Source organism: Rhinopithecus roxellana, chromosome 14 (assembly GCF_007565055.1).
Source record: "Rhinopithecus roxellana isolate Shanxi Qingling chromosome 14, ASM756505v1, whole genome shotgun sequence".
In the NCBI taxonomy this organism is placed as follows: domain Eukaryota; kingdom Metazoa; phylum Chordata; class Mammalia; order Primates; family Cercopithecidae; genus Rhinopithecus; species Rhinopithecus roxellana.
This window is the reverse complement of record NC_044562.1, coordinates 72,147,495-72,167,666: the sequence shown is the minus strand read 5'-3', so window position 1 is coordinate 72,167,666 and position 20,172 is coordinate 72,147,495. Positions and strand designations below refer to the sequence as shown.

Sequence of the window (20,172 nt, the reverse complement as noted above, 5' to 3'; positions counted from 1 at the left end):
TTCAGCTTCTTTATTAGAAAGCAAGGCATCTGCTTCCCATTCTCTTCTTCCAACTCCAGATACACAGCACTACTTTGCCAACACACAATTTAGTAGTCTTGTGCCATCCCGACCTGAAAGAATTGTTGACATTCACTCTGGCTTCAAATTTTTGCTTACAATTGTTTGCTAGGTAGATAAATTGGTCTTATCAGAATGTACTAAAACATAAACAGCTGTGGTTTTCTCCTTTGATGGTTCAGGTGCAGGGGGAAACAGTGGAAAAGAAAAAATTCCCTCCTTTTTCTATAATGATTGTGGTTTTTTTGAAATAAAACATAATTTAATTTCATCAAGCCCAACTACAGGAGACTGCCTTATTGAAGAGAAGATCATACAAACATACAAAAAGAATCTGGTCTTCAAAAAAGAAAACACTGTGCTGAAAAGGACCAGGAAGAACCCATAACATCTACCCAAAACATGTCTCAAGCATATCAATTTTCTTTCAATCTGTACTTTATTTCATACAATTCACAGCATCCCATTCTGAAAATTCACGATTCGTTGGCTATGTGAATATTCTTAATTGAGAATACAAGTCCATTCCAAATATATTTTTGTTTTTGTTGCTGCTAAAAAAGATATTTTTAAAAAGCAAACCACTGTAATTTAATAAAACAAGAGCCAACTCATGGCAGCTATGCAAAGTCTTTAGAATTCTTGCTATAGACAGTAAGTCACAAGTAGCCAGTTTCATTTTGGACACAGGGTGGGGAACATCACACACTGGGGCCTGTCATGGGGTGGGAGGAGGGGGAAGGGATAGCATTAGGAGATGTACCTAATGTAAATGATGAGTTAACGGGTGCAGCACACCAACATGGCACATGAATACATATGTAACAAACCTGCATGTTGTGCACATGTACCCTAGAACTTAAAGTATAATTTAAAAAACAAAAAAAGACAATGAGGCTGGGTGTGGTGGCTTACGCCTGTAATGCCAACACTTTGGGAGGCCGAGGTGGGAGGATCACCTGAGGTCAGCAGTTCAAGACAAGCCTGACCAACGTGGTAAAGCCCTACCTCTACTAAAAATACAAAAATTAACTGGGCGTGGTGGCATGCGCCTGTAGTCCCAGCTACTCAGGAGGCTGAGGCAGGAGAATCGCTTGAATCCAGGAGGCAGAGGTTGCAGTGAGTCGAAATCACACCATTGCATTCCAATCTGGGCAACAAGAGCCAAACTTCATCTCAAAAAAAAAAAAAAAAAAAAGACAATGAATAACTTGGTTGGCTTTAATTCATAAATTATACCACAACTAGAGCAAGTTTCAATTACACTTGCCATGTACAGTAACACATTTCCTTTAAATGCTATTTATTTATGTATTTATGTATTTTTGAGATGGAGTCTCGCTCTGTCACCCAGGTCGGAATGCAGTGGTGCGATCTCGGCTCACTGCAACCTCTGCCTCCAGGATTCAAGTAATTCTTCTGCCTCAGCCTCCTGAGTAGCTGGGACTACAGGCACACGCAGCCACGCCTGGCTAATTTTTTGTATTTTAGTAGAGTCAGGGTTTCACCATGTTGTCCACACTGGTCTCGAACTCCTGAGCTCAGACAATCCGCCTGCCTCAGCCTCCCAAAGTGCTAGGATTACAGGCATGAGACACTGCACCTGGCCTATTTTATTTTTTTGAGACAGAGTCTCGCTCTGTCGCCTGGGCTGGAGTGCAGTGTTGCAATCTCGGCTCACTGCAACCTCTGCCTCCAGGGTTCAAGCAATTCTCCTCTCAGCCTCTGGAGTAGCTGGGATTATAGGGTTCCCCACCCTGACTAATTTTTGTATTTTTAGTAGAAATGGGGTTTCACCATGTTGGCCAGCCTAGTCTCAAACTCCTGACCTCAGGTTATGCGCCCACCTCAGCTTCCCAAAGTACTGGGATTATGGGTGTGAGCCACTACACCCAGCCCCTTTTAATACTTTTTAGATGCATGTGTCTGACTTTAAGGTCTGAATTTCTATGGTCTATATACTGAAAGAGAAAATATTCTTACATTATTTTGCATGTTGTATGTATATGCATGTGAGTGTGTCCAGGCTCCACTAGATACAGATGTCAAAAAAGCAGCAACTTTATCCAGACCACTTCTAACTTAATGCCAGTTATAACACTAAATGAGTCAGAAATCAGATAATGAATAAAAATTAATATAAAAACAAAAAAATATGTTTAAATACCTCATTCCATAGATATTTATGGGAGCAGGGGGTGAGGGGTATTGGGATCTTCAACAATGGGAACTCATTAAACAAACACAAAATATTTTATGTACAAGTTAGAAACCTTACCCAAATCATGGATTCATGTGAATGAGGGATGAGCTCCTGTACTGTAATCCCCCTGAACACCTGTGCTGTGAGTTCATCTCCAGTTCAATTCATTCACGATTAGAGCTTCTCCTATGTCAGGCTTTGAGAGTACAAAACAGGTGAATCCCCCCACCCTCAATGTGCTCAGTTTCCATATTCTTATGTCTTGAGCTAGTCCTTCTCACTTTCAAGCTCCAATTCCTGGATTTGTAAGAGTTTCAAGAGAAGCAGCACACCAACCATTGATGCTGAGAAAGTCAGATCTATCAGTTATATGAATCCACTCAACATACCTGTAGCAGGCACCATGCCAGGTTTTGTTTTTATTTCCTGTTATTTTGTTTGAGGAGAGCAAAGGTGCGAAAATAAAAATTGAGGAACATGGCCTATCTTCAGTGTTAGGTCAAACGAAGGCGGTAGACAGAACAAATAACAAGAGGTCAGGAGACTACAAGTTACATAAAGTGTATAAAGTGCAATCAGAACAAAAAAGCAAGTAACTGCTTAGAAAAGTTGAGGATGATGTCACTCAGAAGATTACAGATAATGCTGGGTCTTGAAGAAATGAGAATTTAAAAAGAATAGATCATATGAGAGTGCATGGCATCTCTCAGATGTACGAAATATTTATCTATGGCTGGAGTATACAGGAGAGTACTGGGAAATAGGCTGAAAAGGTGATATTTGATTCTGAAGGGTTTCCGTGCAAGTTGCCTAAGGAGTTGCAATATACAAATGAGCCGTAGAATATTTTTAAAGATGTGTGTCTTAGAAAGCTCCAAGAGCAATGTGGACAATGGTTCAAAAAAAGACAGAGGAGCCGGGCGCGGTGGCTCAAGCCTGTAATCCCAGCACTTTGGGAGGCCGAGATGGGCGGATCACGAGGTCAGGAGATCGAGACCATCCTGGCTAACACGGTGAAACCCCGTCTCTACTAAAAATACAAAAAACTAGCCGGACGAGGTGGCGGGCGCCTGTAGTCCCAGCTAACAAGTTATCTGACCCTTTCCCTACTCAATAGTTCAAACAATTAAGGATTTGCAAAATTCCCCACACTACAAAATCCGCACTAAGAGTATATTTCCCATTCTGTGTGGTCTGTCTGTGCATACTACCTATTCAACAGATACTGTCTTCCGTGTGTTGAATACTGGGAATAAAATGATGAGCAACAACAGATATGGTCCTGCCTTCAAGGATTTCATAGTTTGATATGGGAGATAACATTAGGAGGAATTTCAAGGAAGGGTGTTGAATAGGGTGTCTGGCAAGTCTCAGGTTAAGACTGCCCTGAAGAAGTAACAATTATCACAAAAATATGAAAAACCAAAAAGAGCATTAATCTATTTTTTACATCTGCCAAAGGAGAGGATTCACAGGTAGTAAAAAGAGCATGGACTTAAAGATCCTAGGTTCAGATTCCATTTGCAATGCCCATAAACTAAATAGTCTTGGGGAATGAATTTAATCTGTTTGACAGGATTCTATCTCCTCACACGGTTGTTGTGAGAACTGTGTGAAAGTACTTAGCATACAGTGCCTGACCAAGAGAAGGTATTCAAACAATGTACATTTAATGTCCCACATTCTTCACCCTTCAAAATATTTATTTTCATGAAAATAAATGATTTTTTCCAGTTCTCCTAAATCAAGTGCCAGGGATCTGGTAAAAGTCTTTGGCAGCTGAAAATCTGGCCTATTCTCACAGAATCCTGGACTAAAAACTTAAAAGTCTAATTTACAAGGGAGATTTTTGAGAACATTTTTTAATCCTTCCAGAGTACTTCCAACTTCTATTAATTCTGCTGCCAAACAAAAAGGAAAGTATAAATACTTAAAAAAAATAGAGAAAAAAGCATAAAGCAGAAAATCTAGGTTTTAAAAAGCATCAAATAATATAGAACTATATAACTGGATGGTGTTTCCTTCTCCTAAAGTCCATTAATATTATGAATTAAACTAGGTATGATAGATGCTCTGGAGGACCAAGAATGGAAAATTAAATGGAATCTAAGTTTCATACACAGGCAAACTGATAAAGGGCAACTGGGGCAGGATACCTACTACTCAATAAATTTAGTAATTTTTAGTCATTTAAAATAGCATTAAAGTAGAAAATGTAGATTAGTTTCTGAGGAGGAAAGAAATTAGAATGAGACAAATAATATATGGAGTGATACAATTTAATAAGATTTTCATTCTGTACCCATTTTAATTTTTATTCTTATTTGTCTTCTAACATGTGTACTTTTCTTTATTTATATATTCATCTGTCTACATTCAGAGCCTGAATATATTTACTTATTGACCAGTAGAATGCATACACTTAAAACTTTAATAATTTTGAAACAAGTCAAATTACATAACTGTAACATACAGCAGATCATCAATTCACAACCATCTCTACCTTAGTTCATCTTTACATAAGTACTTGAATTCCTTTTAATGTCTCTTTAGGAGTTCATAAACTATATCTAGATCTCTGCTATGATTTTCACAATTAATTGAAGTTATACCAGATACTTAATACAGTATCTTCTCCCAATTTTCTAGAGTAGCTAATCTCCATGACCATTTCAAAATAGCTATTCATAATTCATAAACTATCTTTATTCTTTGGCCCTTCAACTAACTGATTTGTACACAGATAATAAATCCAACAGTTAATATTGTAAAGTAATATTATAAGAAAAAAGTTTTAAGACAATTAAGTAGTTGCTATCCACTGGAAATAAAAGTAGACTTACAAGGTTTTATTTTTTAAATAAAACTTTATATAACCTTAAGGTTGTATTTTTTAAATAACCTTAAATGCTGACACCAACATTGAGAGGCAGTGTAAAATTCATGGTTCAATACGAATCATCTTGCATTCTGGCTTGGCTCAGGTGCCTGCTATCCCTATGACCCTGAGTCTTAGCCCATTTGTGTTGCTAAGGAATACCTGAGGCTGGGTAATTTGTTGGGGGCGGGCGGAGGGGAACGAAGTTTATTTGGCTCACAGTTGTGCAGGCTGTACTAGAAGCATGGTGCCAGCCTCTGCTTGGCTTCTGGTGAGGGCCTCAGACCACTCATGGCAGAAAGCAAAGGGAAGATGGTGTGTGCAGAGATCACACAGCAAGACAGAGGAAGCAAAGAAGAAAGGGAGGGAGGCTACCAGGCTCTTTTAAACCATCAGCTTCCAGAGGAGGACAAATAGAGCAAGAACTCATTACTGCAAGGACAACACCAAGACATTCATGAGGGATCCGCTCCATGACTCAAACACCTCCAGCAATGGGGATCAAATTTCAACATGAGATTTGCAGGGGTCAAACAAACCACATATAGCACCATTTCTAAGCCATTTAGGATTTTTAGAAACTCAGCATACTATATTTAATGAAAATCATCATATAATCAGAATATCGCTCCCTTGATGCACACACACCCACATCCAAAGCTATAGCTCTCCTGATACAATTATGTTCTCCATAACAATAGTGACTGTGTGTGTCTAATGCATAAAAAGAGTTTGTATGAGAAATAGCAACTTTAAAAATAAAAGGCCTAGCTTAACAAGTAGCAAAATTTCCAAACTTGGGTTCCAAGTGGAACGATTCCAATTCAATTAAACAGCTATTTTTATTTAGTGCCCCCAATGTCTATGTGAGTGGGAGCATATCTCAGGCTGAGGAAAAGCTCAAGAAGGCTGGGAGATGAGAACACTTTGTATATGCAAAGCACAGAAAACGCTAGTATTGTTACTTTTAAAATGTGTGGTGGGGGAGGTGGCAGTGGCCATAGTTGTGGTGCAGATACCAGCCATAACTAGGAGCAAAATTACACAGGGCTTTGCAGGCCTTATTAGTAAATTTGGACCTCATTCCAAGAACACTAAAGAGTCATTAAAGGGTCTAAGCAATGGTGTGGCATGATTCATTCCCCACCTTTTTTTTTTTTGAGATGGAGTTTCACTCTTGTTGCCCAGCCTAGAGTGCAATGGCGCAATCTCTGCTCACTGCAACCTCCGCCTCCTGGGTTCAAGCAATTCTCCTGCCTCCGCCTCCTGAGTAGCTAGGATTACAGGCATGCACTACCACGCCTGGCTAATTTTGTATTTTTAGTAGAGACGGTGTTTCTCCACGTTGGTCAGGCTGGTCTCAAACTCCCGACCTCAGGTGATCCGCCTGCCTCGGCCTCCCAAAGTGCTGGGATTACAGGCTTGAGCCACTGCGCCCGGCCCCTCATTTTCCATTTTTTAAAAACTCAGGCTGCAGCACACAGAACATATAGCAAGTGCACAAGGTGGGAGACAAAGAAACCAGTTAAGAGACAGCTTGGGTGATCTGAAATGATGGAGGCCAAAATTAGAAGGCAGTACAACAGAAATTAAGAGTAAATCCTCTGAAGTCATTTACTTACATTTAAATCCCTGTTTTCCACTTACCACGTATACAACTTTAAACAAGTTGCTTCCTGCTATGGTTTGAATGCTACAAAAAGCATGTGTTGAAAATGTATGCTAAACTGTTGCATTGGAAGCTGGAGCCTAATGGAGATAATTAGGTCATGAGGGTGAAGCCCTCATGAATGGATTAATGCTCATTATAAAAGAGCTTGAGGTTGCAACTTCTATCTCTTGCTCATTCTTGCCCTCTCTTACCCTTCTGCCTCTGGCATGGGATGACAAAGCACAAAGGCCCTCACCAGATGATAGCATCATGCCTTTGGAATTCCCAGCTTCTAGAACTGTGAGTCAAATAAATTTTTCTTCATCATGTTACCCAGTCTGTGGTATTATGTTATAGTAGCTCAAACGGACTTAAATACATATTCTCTCTACAACTCAGCTTTCTCTTCTATATGTCCAAAGATAAAAATCTTCACAGGATTCTTGCCAAAGTACAAATAAAATAATACATATACAGCAGTTAGCATGTTGCCTAGCACAGAATAAGAATGCAAATGTTTATCATCATTATTAATGCGATGTGAATAGAGAAATGAGAATATAACTAGAAGATGTTTAGGAGACAAAAATTGACAGTTTGAATAAAGGGAAAAGAGATGAGTTTACAGCTTCTGGCTTAGAGAGAAACTATTTGATTAGATGAGAAACAAACGGTTTGAATGTTCTGAAGGTTTGAAGCAAAGTATAGTATTCATTCTTGAATATATGGATTGTGAGAGATAGGCCAGTAGGCAGGCAAATATATAGCTCTAAAGTAAAGGAAACAGATCAAAGCTGGAGATCTGAGATTCAGAGAGACAGATGGTTAAGTCCATTGGTGTTGAGAAGAATGCCTAGAGAAAGAATATGCAGAATGAAGAAATGATGACACTAGGTAGAACTTAAGGAATACCAACACTTAAAGGAGGTTGAGAGCAAGAGGCCAGAGAAATAAGAGAATAGTAGTGTGATATGTGAAAAGCCAAAAGAAAAAAAGCATCTCAAAGAAAGAGTATTCAACAATGTCAATAACTGCCAAGCAGTGAAACAAGAACTGAGAGTTTTCACTGGATTTATTTATTCACACAATATGCATCAAGCATTGTGCTAGACCCTTGAGATTCAGACGTGAATAAGAAAAATAAGACCCTTGCACAAACAGACACTATGTTGTGAAGACAGTAAACTAGCAAACAAATCAAATACACATTGTGATAAGAATGGTGAGTAGAGAGTGACATGATGGAGAGTAAAAGGTAGAGGCCAGCTTTAGATGGGGAGTTTGGGAAGGCATCTTTCTGAGGGAAAATTTAAGCTGAAATCTGAGGCAGGAAAGGGCATGGTCAGAAAACTGAAAGGAGTTCCATATGGCTATAGCACAATGATGGAGAGAAGATGGAGACAGAAGCTAGACCATGTTTGTAGATCATGCTCTGGACACAGAAGAGTTTAGATGATGACCCATTGAGCAATTGTAAGCAAGGAAGCTAAGATCACTCTAGCTAATGGTATTTAAGAGTTTGGCTTTCCTCATTTATACTAGTCTTAATAATCAAAATAGGACATTTTACTACTGTTTCAACCATTAACTGTTTATTATAATAATAATGAAAATAAGCTTTTGTATCTAAAAGGATACTATATGGTTACAAACATGTTACCTATTGCATTAATTTTACTAATCCTCTTTTAACCTTCCTCTATATTTCTTTCAAAGGTATTTGTCATACTATCTGTTTGAGTCTATCAAATTTCTCTGAGGTACTCACTCATTTTCAAGCAATGTATATCAGAATTTGAACGTTTTGTAACAACATGACTAAGCAAGATGTTACGAAACTCCATATGGGTAAGTAACATACAAAAAACCTGACGCAATTATTTTTAAAAAGATTATATTCTATAGAGTTTCAGTTTCCTATTTCCGTAATCTATGCATTTATACACATACATACAATAAAGAAAAGTTGATGCAAAAAACATTGGCTTGAATCTCAGCAGCTGAATTACATGTTCATATTATTTTTAAATTTCCTCATCTGCAAGAGGAAAAACTTACGGTCCTTGCATATTTTAAAGATGTTAATAAGAACCAACGCCACCATTATCAGGTAGTGTGCTACGCACATTACATTATTTTTAATTATCCTAATACCTTTCAAAAATAAACATAATTCTTCCCATTTTACAGGTGAAAAAATAATCTCAGTGAGTTTAGGTGACTTGCCCAAGACTACAGACCTGAAATTTAAGCCCAATACGGTAGGCTCAAAAACTCTGGTTACTATACTAAGATGTCCCAGACTGTTAACAGATTGAGTTAAAAAAAAAAAAATTGTCACATATGAGATATTAAATCATAAAAAGATTTTTAAATGATAAAAATGTTTTGTTCAGTTTTTAATAAACTGTGTGCAACTCAGAAACATTAGCCAGACACACCGTTCTTACACAGGTATATTTTTCCCTTCAGCATAACTTGATTTCCATTTTTTTTTAATACTGGAGAAGAGACATAAAAGGAGGCCGTAACAGATAAGCACACTGTATTAAAGGTCCAAGAATTAGCACTGAGACACATTTTTTTCCAGTTAATCCTTAATACAAATATTAAATCCAATTAACTACCAGCAACCCACATCCTATTCTCACAAAACTTGTTTCTCAAAGTTAAAAATCACAAATGCCTGGCCTAAGATGTTCCTGAATCAGAAAAACCTAACTTCTGATTAAAACCTCTAAATGTCACTATTTGTCTTAACTAGAAAGGAAACAAGTCTGAATAAAAGTATCATAATTTGCTCTAAGAAGAATCTACAGATTCATTGTATTGTGAGCTATTGCTCCTAAGATTTTTCAGGCAGCCAAGTCACCCACCAAGATACTGTTTGAAGAAGACTAGATATTTAGCAAAATGAAACTGATGCCAGATTATTTTTATTTTCCTTAATAAAATACAAACAAGAGCACAAAATTCACTTATATATCATCATTTTACATGTATAAATAATGTTCAGAATTCAAGTACAGTCAAGTGCAGAAATATTTCCTATATGCTAATGTGTAAATATAAACTAATTATATACATCATGTGCCTTTGGCCCAGTTGTAAAATAAAAGACATCAAAAAGAAACACTGCACTTCACTGTTTCATTGCATTCTCACTGAGAATTCGTACCAGTGCCTATGTAGTTATGGTTCTACCTAACTGTTCCATTGCATTCTTATTGAGAATTCGTAACAGTGCCTATGTAGTAACAATAACAAGCTTCATACCACTTAATGTAAACGCCTAAATAGACATTTCCCCCAGTTGTAAATATCTCAGGAGCTAAAATTCTATCAATTTTTAATAATGAAATAATCAAAATCTTAACCAAGTTTCATTCCTTAAAACAAACACCATTAGAGAACTTACTCTTAACCAAAGTTCTTCCTATGTCAAAATGGATATTTACAGGTTATACATACAGAAAACAAGAAGGCAATCATGTTTGTTTACTTTTAGAATGGATAAAAAATATCTAAAACCTGTCTCAATAGCATGGGTCTTTGTACATTCAAAAGGATCTTACTTCACTGATATCACTTGCTTTTAATTTTAATACCCAGTATATATAACTTTGAGATGTTCAAATAGCTAGGCAATCTGAATTCAAATGATACACAAGCATACCCTTAGAGGGGCAAAAAAAGTAAGTGCCACCGAAAAAGCAATAACTGACATCACCAAGACTATAAATATCCAATTGAAGGCACGTGGAAGCATTTACTACTCTGCCGTCAAAGATTCTCCACTTAGTTCAGGATCAGGAATAGAATCAGCTCCGGGAACTGTGGAGTTGGCTTCAATCACTGAGGCTTCCTCATTCTCAGTCTCTTGTTTCTCCTCTGGTTCCTCTGAGTCAGATGCTTTTTCAATCCCTTCGTGTGTCTGTTCTGTAGCTGGCATTTTGTCATCTGTCTGCTCTGTACTATTATCAAGAACATCTTGTTCTAAAGATTCTGCAAAGATAAAGATTCAAAACTTTAGGAATACCCAAATGTTAAAACTGCTAAATAAGGCAAGCAAAAAATAAATACACACACACACGCACGTGCACACACACACACACACGCACAGAAACCATACAATTGTCTAACATTATCCTTAAAGCCTTTTTTTTTTTTTTTTTGAGACGGAGTCACGCTCTGTCGCCCAGGCTGGAGTGCAGTGGCCGGATCTCAGCTCACTGCAAGCTCCGCCTCCCGGGTTTACGCCATTCTCCTGCCTCAGCCTCCCGAGTAGCTGGGACTACAGGCGCCCGCCACCTCGCCTGGCTAGTTTTTTGTATTTTTTAGTAGAGACGGGGTTTCACCGTGTTAGCCAGGATGGTCTCGATCTCCTGACCTTGTGATCCGCCCGTCTCGGCCTCCCAAAGTGCTGGGATTACAGGCGTGAGCCACCGCGCCCGGCCTATCCTTAAAGTCTTTTAAAATAAGTACATAACTCCCTTTACAGTTAGTATGGTAGAAGAAAAAAAATAATTCAGAGGAAATAAACTCATAATTATACTTTTTCTAATGTCCCATATTTTCATACAAAATAAGTTACTAAAGACACATCTGAAATTTGAATGTCCAAAAATCATAGTCCCAACAGAATTATGTGCTATAATACAACAGTCCAGCAAACAATGCAAATGTATTAATGTCCAGATTACATTTTCTGAAGAAACTGTTTCCCTTGTGTCCAGGCAACCCTGTAAGCAATGTGTAAATGTGTACTTTGTGGGTGGGTGGGTGGGTGTGTGTGGGTGTGGGTGGATGGTGCTTTCCTACACTGATATATATCGCTATTATCCAAAAACCAGGAAGTCAGGTTTCTATCTTTTCCAAAGGCATGACTAGTCTCTCCTCATCCCTCTCCAAGATAAGTCCTCTGTATTTAACCTCTGGGTCAGAATGTGCTACATACCTAGCATGTGAGGGAAAGAAAGAGAAGGGTCTTTTAATCCCATCTCCATAGCAGAAGTTAAGTAAGGGTACTAGTCCCTACTGAAAATTTACTCCTTTTAAACTCTCTTTTTAAGTATTACTTAATTCAAATCCCTTAATAATAATATAACAATTGTATTGAATAAACTGCCTTTAATTCTTTAAAATTTAAAGAACAGGATGGGGGAGGGAATGACTGAAGCAGACAACTTTTGGGCCACCCAATTTCTATGTTAAAGATAAAAATCTGGCTTTAAGGTATTTATTTGTTTATGTAAAAAACAGCAATTAATATTTTTGCTAGGAGAAATATGGCTAAACCATATCAGTTCAGAAAAAAAGCAGATATTTCTACTCTCATAGATGACTCCTTAAGATATACTACAAATATTACTAATTCAAAAACTCTGGAGGGAAGGCCAGCCTTAGCAAAAAGTTCTAATTAAGCTCCTTGTATAATAAAGGTCAGTTTTGCTAAATAAATAGAACTGTTTTGCAAAGAAATTATATGTTATATGCACACATGTTAATATGGAAGTCTTAGAAATCCATGGTTTTACCAAACCAGTTTTAACAAACACAAATTATCTATAGCTCACATACTCTATGCCAAGACTTTTAAAATACTTAAAAATAATTATTTCTTTAAAGAGATATCTTGGACTCTGGCTTATATAATTAGTTATAACCACCTTCCTCCTTTTAATATGTAGAATAAAGGCCCAAATTCTATAGTTTTACTATATGAAAACTTCCTATGGTCACAAAAAGTAAGGAATGTCCATAAATTAATTTGTGCCAAATTTCATTTTTTAAAATCTTATTTGTATCTTAATATGGAACTTAAAATAGCATTGCTACACACTTGGAATCTTATAAAAATCCAAGTTAGAAAAGCAGTAAGTCACTCGAATTTTGTTATTTCAATGTTCCAGAGCAGAAAGGAAAAGCAGAAAGGGCAAATGAAACTCCAGGCATGTACAAATCATTTCTGCTACAAGGGCAAACAAGTTATCTGTGGAAAACTTCAGGAGTCACCAATCATTTGTAATTCTACCCTCACAGAATATATCCAAGACAGAATTTTAAGCATCATGGTTTTCCACAACTCTCTAGCCATACAGCAGTCTTTACTCGGCAAGAACTTCACAATTTCTTATAGTTTAGTAAGCCTTCTGAAACAAACCAATAAAGCTACAAGAAATGAAAAAACAAAAAGCTCAGAATCCAGGATGTAACTCACCAATAAACATGTTTAAGTGGAAACAGGCCCATATAGTTTGTCATATTCTATCTGACAGACTGCCTCAATACTGTACTGAAACAGGAGAGGTATCAAAATTCAAGGCTTGTCATATTAAAGTTTTGTGATGTTACTATTTTCAAATATAGACTTTACTTGTCAAAGCCAATTTAATGTACAAATTCTGGGGCCATAAAGAAGTGGTTAATACAAGAAGGAGAACTACAATACTGAAATTTTTAAATGTCTGCAATACAAGAATTCATAGAAATACCATGTGCTATCATACTCAGAAAACAACAAGATACACAAAGTTTTCCAGTCACTATTGTATTTCAGAGAATATGTGGAAGACTACAAAATTGGTGAAATGTGTGGAAATTGAAAATAATCAAACAGCCTATTAATGATTAAGTTTCTTCTCCTGGGTTAATTTGCAGAAAAGCAATTTTTTAATGGCAGTAACACTACAAAAAATTGGTATGTGACATGACACCTACGATGTAGACATCAGGTAGTCTAAATAAGACAGGTAATTGATGTTTGGATGCCAATGCCATTTTGTAAGAACTCATCAAACAAGATCTAAATAATTAAGTGTAAATGATTAACAGAGAATTACATATAAATTTAACAACCACAGAGCTTTATAAGATTATTTAATGTGTTACAAACATACTTTTTTCATTTTTATGGAAGTTCTTCATTTGCCCATTCTAACAAAAACAGCAAATTTCTTCTGTGAATTTGTAGTTTAAAACAGCTTGGTGGAATAAAATATATTTCAGAAGATGTTAATATTTGGGCGTAAAATACTATGAGAGAAACCAGGCTTTGTGTTCACACTAATTAAACAACCCTACTCTTCCCTTTATGGCCCACTGAGATATGAAACAATTACCTGAATGACCTAATTCCATCTGTAAGAAAAAGGTTAAACTCGACTCTGGCATCTATAATGCCAAGAAAACAATATACCACAATGTGATAAAACAAAAAATGATCCATGCAATTTCTTTCCCCACTCCTGCCATCACCCCATCGCAACCTCAATATTCTTGGGAGATTATTATTATTATTATTATTTTACCAAATAGTAACAATTGGCTTCTGGTTGTCTGGACAAAGTCTCAACTCAGCTAGAAAACTGAAACTCATAAAACAGTGTAATTATATAATGAATATCACTGCCTCACCTATAAACTACACACATGCAAAAACATATAAAGAATATCATGTTTAGGTTTTTACTCTAGTTCTTGAAAAAATAATTTTTTTAAGAAAATTAAATAATAGTCTAGCAAAACAACTTCAGATATTTTTGCCTTGCTAACACATCAGTGCCCACTATATAAGTAAGCTACAAACTTACCCAAAGGAACTATGTTAAATTAAAATTGACATGTCTTTGAATTCACAAGTTTTAAACAAGGTACTTTTTACAAGATTTTCCTGCCTTAAGGAAAATGGTTAACTTATATTTAAGAAACAAAGGTATAAATTTCACCCCAACTCAACCCAACAACTCAGTAAATAAAATTCAATTAAATTATAACCACTCATAATAGCTAGTATTCATCAACACACAGAATACCATTTAATTATTTACCATTTCTGAACAAATCAATTAGACAAGTTAAGAGTTCAATTTTTTTTTTTTTTTTTGAGACAGAGTCTCACTGTGTCGCCCAGGCTAGAGTGCAGTGGCACAATCTCAGCTCACTGCAACCTCCGCCTCCCGGATTCAGGTGATTCTCCTGCCTCAGCCTCCCATGTAGCTGGGACTACAGGCACGCATCACCACGCCTGGATCATTTTTGTATTTTTCAGTAGAGACGAGGTCTCACAATATTGGCCAAGCTGGTCTCAAACTGACCTCATGATCCACCCGCCTCAGCCTCCCAAAGTGCTGGGATTACAGGTGTGAGCCACCGTGTCTGGCCAAGAGTTTAATTATTAAGCAATGATCTAAAACTAAACTATTAAGTGAAAGTGTTTTAGAAAACGGAGTGAGAAGGCCAAAAGATCTCTATACCTAAAACAAACATGCAAAAACATACTGCAAGCAAGTTTATATCCTGAGAAGGCTGCACATAAGTAAATATAAACAAAGGTATAAAAAAATTATTTAATGGATCTGGTAAATACATGGAATTCAACAAAATTTACATTATCAAATAGTTTAATTTCCTGGAGCATCATAACAAAAATACTAAACTTAGAATTTTCCCTTGTTCAGCGCAACCTAATGGTAACAGTATTTTGCATAAAAGAAAGGGAAGGACTTTTAAAATCATATTATCAAGTTAAATTTTACCTTATATAAATTTCACTTGCTATTTTTGATAGTATTGATTAGATGCCATGAGTTTTACTATTAGGAAGTTATTTCCAATTGGACAAAAACTATATTCTACTAAAATAATTGCATGAGACCTAGACAAACACAACTGAGCAATACAAACACAATATTAACAGTAACATTTTTAAACATGCTAGCCAAAAAAACACTGCATTAGAATACTAACAATGTAGAAACCTAGTACTCTAATGATTATCACATACCATTAAAAGAATGCTTTTTAAAAAAAAGTAAAACTGATAAACCACTGTAATATAACTTAGCAGAGATTCAAGTATTACGGTACTATCCATTTAACCATAAAAGAAACTGAGGAACCTAAAAGCAGTTCATTCCTTGGCATATTTAGTATGCCTTCAAATAAAAAGACAATCTGTATCCATAATTTCTTGTATTTCTCTAATAATCTATTACCAAAGCATCTGGATGTAAAATTCCAGAAAAAAAATACTCTAGGTATTCAGGTGAGAAATTAATGGGAGAAATTTCTTCTAGGTCTCCTCCTTTGATGAAAACTTTCCAAGATTCTGTGTGTTTTTCTAAAGAGTGGTCCAGAAATTTTAACAGCTTTGTGCCTCATCCTAAATGAGAAATCTTCCAAAATCAGAATCCAGGCAAAACTTAACTTCAAAATCCTTACATCACAGATTGAAAAAAATATATTTCTTCTATTAATTCTTGATTGCTCATAAAAATGATTACTGATATTTGTTTAAAGAAAAGTTCGGATGGAAGAAAGTTACCTTTTGGTTCCATCTGTAACTTCAATAACTTCATCTCTACAATTTTTGCTGCTAAGAATGAGCCACTTCAATACTTTTAATAATATAAGAATTAAAGCAGAAAAGTTTTTTCAGACCTCAAGTATCTACATCATTTAGAAATCAGAAGTCCAAAACACTGGCTGTTAGCAAAGAGTAGATGATTGAGATGATATGATCTTAATAGTTCAATATAATCATAAGCCACCAGTGTTCAAAACAAATGCAGCTTCATCTGTTCATCAGATATACTTCTAGTTGTTTACTAAAGGAAGCCAGCTTGGAATTGATAACTGCGTATCACAGTGTTGAGTCAGAAGTCTTGAGAAAAGTTTCAATCTTCTGGAAAGCCAAAGAAAAAGATGCCCATGGCCACTTTGATGAATCCAAAGAGAAGTATGAAAGTTATTATTCTAGAAACTATCTTAACCAAATGGAATTGTTGCTTCAGTTTTTAGCATTATGGAGTTATCAAACTCTGCCTCCAGTTTTGTCTTCATGTAATAACATTACCTTATTGGGTTGGGTTTGAGCAAGTAAGACTTCTTTCCAGGAATTTCAGACAGAAAATGAGACGTCTGGGGTATTGCTCCTCCTATATTAGATAAGAAGGAAAGGTATAGCTAGGTGTTGTTTGCTAACTATCTATCTTGACTTTAGCAGAAGATAAAAAGCATGGGACTCATTATCAAGATTTTCACTGTGTTGGCTGTTTTTTCTTGTCTGGTCTTTTTTGTTTGTTTTTGTCCCAACAATTAGCTTACAGATATTCACTTTAGCTTCTATAAGCAGGGCTAGTCATAGAAAAGACTTCAATTTTTCCTCTAGGCATCTTCAGTATGAAATCCTTTAACTTTCAGTTCCAAGAGGCTGCAATGGCAAGGCAGATGGTTTGCATGTGACAGCATGCAGCTCAGAGCACAACTTAAGCAAAAGAAAAAAATGGACATTCTGTTTGGAGTTGATGCTGCAGACTTGGAGAAGATGAATGCATTGATTCAGTGTTGGAAGAAACAGGCCTCTGTCATAGCTATCTGTATTCAAATTCACTTCCATATTTGTTAGTAAGCCAAAAGCCAAGCCCAATTCAACACAGGCATTTTAGGTTCACTCTTCAAAGTTAAAAAATATATATAGATGCTCAAACTCCATACTAAATTTCTGATATCTGAAAATTCACTGCTTCATATAATATTCTCAATTAAAGCAATTTTTACAGTACTCAATGTTTTTATGAAGAAAATATCAAATACATGTAAATGGTAATTCCTAGAAATTAAAATAATTAATCCTGACTGGTAAATAAATTATGTGAACTAAACTTCTAATATGCATTTTTTTTTCATATCACACATAGCAACAAAATATTATGGCCTATTTCATAATTTTGGCAATCTTCATAATTCAGAGCTGATTAACAAAGAGCTCCTGGCCAAATATTAACACTGTAGCAAGAAACAGCTGGCAATAGTCTAATCTTCCACCTCATCTTTTCCATTTTTTTCATGAAACTTCCTCAAGAATTCCTAAAACAGAATTGTAAGATGAATTCCAAAACCCAATAAATTCTGATAAATTGTTTCTCTACAACAAGGTTGATTTTTACATCAAAGGCAATGTTTATCTTCTGAACCTTTATAAATTGTTTCAATGAAATACCAGTCCTATTGATACAGTAATCCAAAAAAATGTAAGGATAACTTTATAATTCCAAAGTTTCCTGCTTTCTGGTAATTTCTACCAATTCATGTGGTAGATACAAACCTATTCTATCAACGTTAATCACAAATTTTGTATTTTATCCTTTGAATAGTTGTTTCATAATTTCAGTAATCTGTTTCACTCAGATAAATTGAAAAAAATAACCCATGAAAATATTACTAATCAAATCTCCCAACACTTTTTAGAAAAGGTCACTCCATATACAGTATTTAACTAGCTGATGCTAGATGCTGCTTATCACAATACAATCTGCATGTTAAAAGTAAAACACATCACACTTAACACACAGGAGGCTACAGTAACAGAGCAATAGTTGACATATGCATGCAGCAAAATCTGATAAATTAATCCATCTTTATCTAAAAGCATTATGCTTTTATTATTGTTAAACAACACATGTTATTAAGGGACAAAACTGTTTAACATATTCATACCTTCAGTAAACTGGTTGTCTGATGAAAGCACACTTCCTGATGGCAAGGGACCAACTGAACTTGAACCTTCCACCATCTGCCTCTTCTCAAAACTAAACTCAGGAAGTCTTGGAGCCTGAGGTCTGGTTTTTCTCGCAGGGTTCAAGAAAAAACAGTAGGCACATCGAAAAGCTGCAGAGAATTTTTTAAAAATAAGCAAAACCACAAACCAAACAAAGTTCAAGGACTAATTAGTTAACTCACTTAAGATTATTTTTGCAGATATTCAAAAGAACCTTTTAAAAGTTACTGTGCACGTTATTTAAATAATAATATGGTAGATGCTCTAAACAGAACTAAAGCATACTTCCTAATTATTAGAATTTTAATTTTTAAAATTGAAGGCAGAAAAGGCATAATAGGTTACATAGCAGGCTAACTACATAGTAAGTGACGCAGCAGGTTGATAGCAGAATAATATTAATGACTTAAATGAATTTGTGAGATTACATTTCTAGTCACCACAATCATTAGGTATTTTAAAATCCAGAACCTTGCACATTTACCCATGAAAATGTAGTACATAATATTTTAGAAGCATTTTCAATTTACCACAGTTTTTAATAGTGGCTACACATGAGAATCATTTGCAGAGCTTTAAAAAATATACTGATGCCTGGACCCCATACTCAGTCCATTAAATGAAACTCTTTGTAAATGGGTCCTGGGTATCATAATTATTTTAAGCTCCTCGGGTGACTGTGATGCACAGTGGGGTTTGAGAACAACTGCCCTAGAGGCTGTACATTATACAGGAAAAAACCTGAATTGTCTTCCCTGCTTTGCTCTATGTACTAAAATGAGGATAATATGCCTAACCAATGTATACAAAGACAGTATATAAAACAAAGTGATACTGCATAGAAAATGGCATAGAATAAAATATTTAAGCATAAAATATTTAAATCTCATTGCCCAATAATTCTTACCAATGTATTCAAATTCTTCCTTCAAAGCCATGCCATTATGAGAAAAACACTGCTGGCATATAAGTGCATACCTACACCATAAGGAAAAATGAACAGACCAATTACAAAAGCAGACAAAGCTCAAGACAGAGACTAATTTAGCCATCATGACTAATTTATATTTTAACACAGCTAAATATGCCATAACAAATTATGTGAGACTTAGTAAACCACAAACAAATTCATTAAACAAAGTAAACAAAAGTCAAAATTAACCAAAGTCCAAATTTCAAGCATTAAAAAATATAATTTATACATCAAATTTAAAATAAACTAAGCAACAGTTAAATGAATACGTCTTTACTAAGTTAGCAGAAACATATTTGACAACTGAACACTTAAATTTTGGTGTTTCCCAAAGTATAGTGCTGGGAATGAAAGCCTTCAAATCTGTGATAAGGCTGGAAAAGTTGGAACCCTCTTAAAGATTCACAATGAACATTATTAAAACCTGAGAAGTCTTGCAGCAAATAAACATACTTAATTTTGTTTAGTACAACCCAAAGATTAATTTCTATACATGATTCTTATACCTTTCCCAGTTACACTAAACATCTTCCTTATTTTCTATTTATATACTTTCTCAGTTCTCTGTGGATATACTCAACGAATACTTCACTATATCAAATGTCGTTCTATTTTGAATAACATACAATTCATTACATAAACAAATTCTGATTCCTTTTTTAAAATAATATTAATTAGGAGAGCTGTCAAACATCTACTACTCTATGAATTTTTTAAAAATCTATACTTTTGACAATTGCTCTGTACATATCATACGATCTTCCTAGAGTTATTTTAAGAATTGGAAAAGCATTTTGAGAACTGCTAAGTACTAAATACATGCAAATTGCTCTTAACATTAAAAGTA

General features: G+C 35.5%; 1 protein-coding gene across 4 annotated transcripts in view; it reads right to left on the bottom strand.

The window, feature by feature from the left end:
* Positions 1-4,526: 4,526 nt before the first annotated feature.
* Positions 4,527-20,172, bottom strand: part of LNPK (lunapark, ER junction formation factor) — a 91,501-nt gene continuing 75,855 nt past the window's right edge. For 3 of the 4 annotated variants that reach the window (XM_030916793.1, XM_030916792.1, XM_030916796.1), the window contains 3 exons: positions 19,260-19,330; positions 18,292-18,462; positions 4,527-10,797 (listed from right to left, as the gene is read on the bottom strand). In XM_030916793.1, the coding sequence (XP_030772653.1) occupies positions 10,565-10,797; positions 18,292-18,462; positions 19,260-19,330 (475 nt within the window). In that variant the 3' untranslated portion in view covers positions 4,527-10,564. Of the gene's footprint in view, positions 10,798-16,648; positions 16,731-18,291; positions 18,463-19,259; positions 19,331-20,172 lie in introns of all 4 variants that reach the window. The other variant, XM_030916795.1, reaches the window with a different exon arrangement.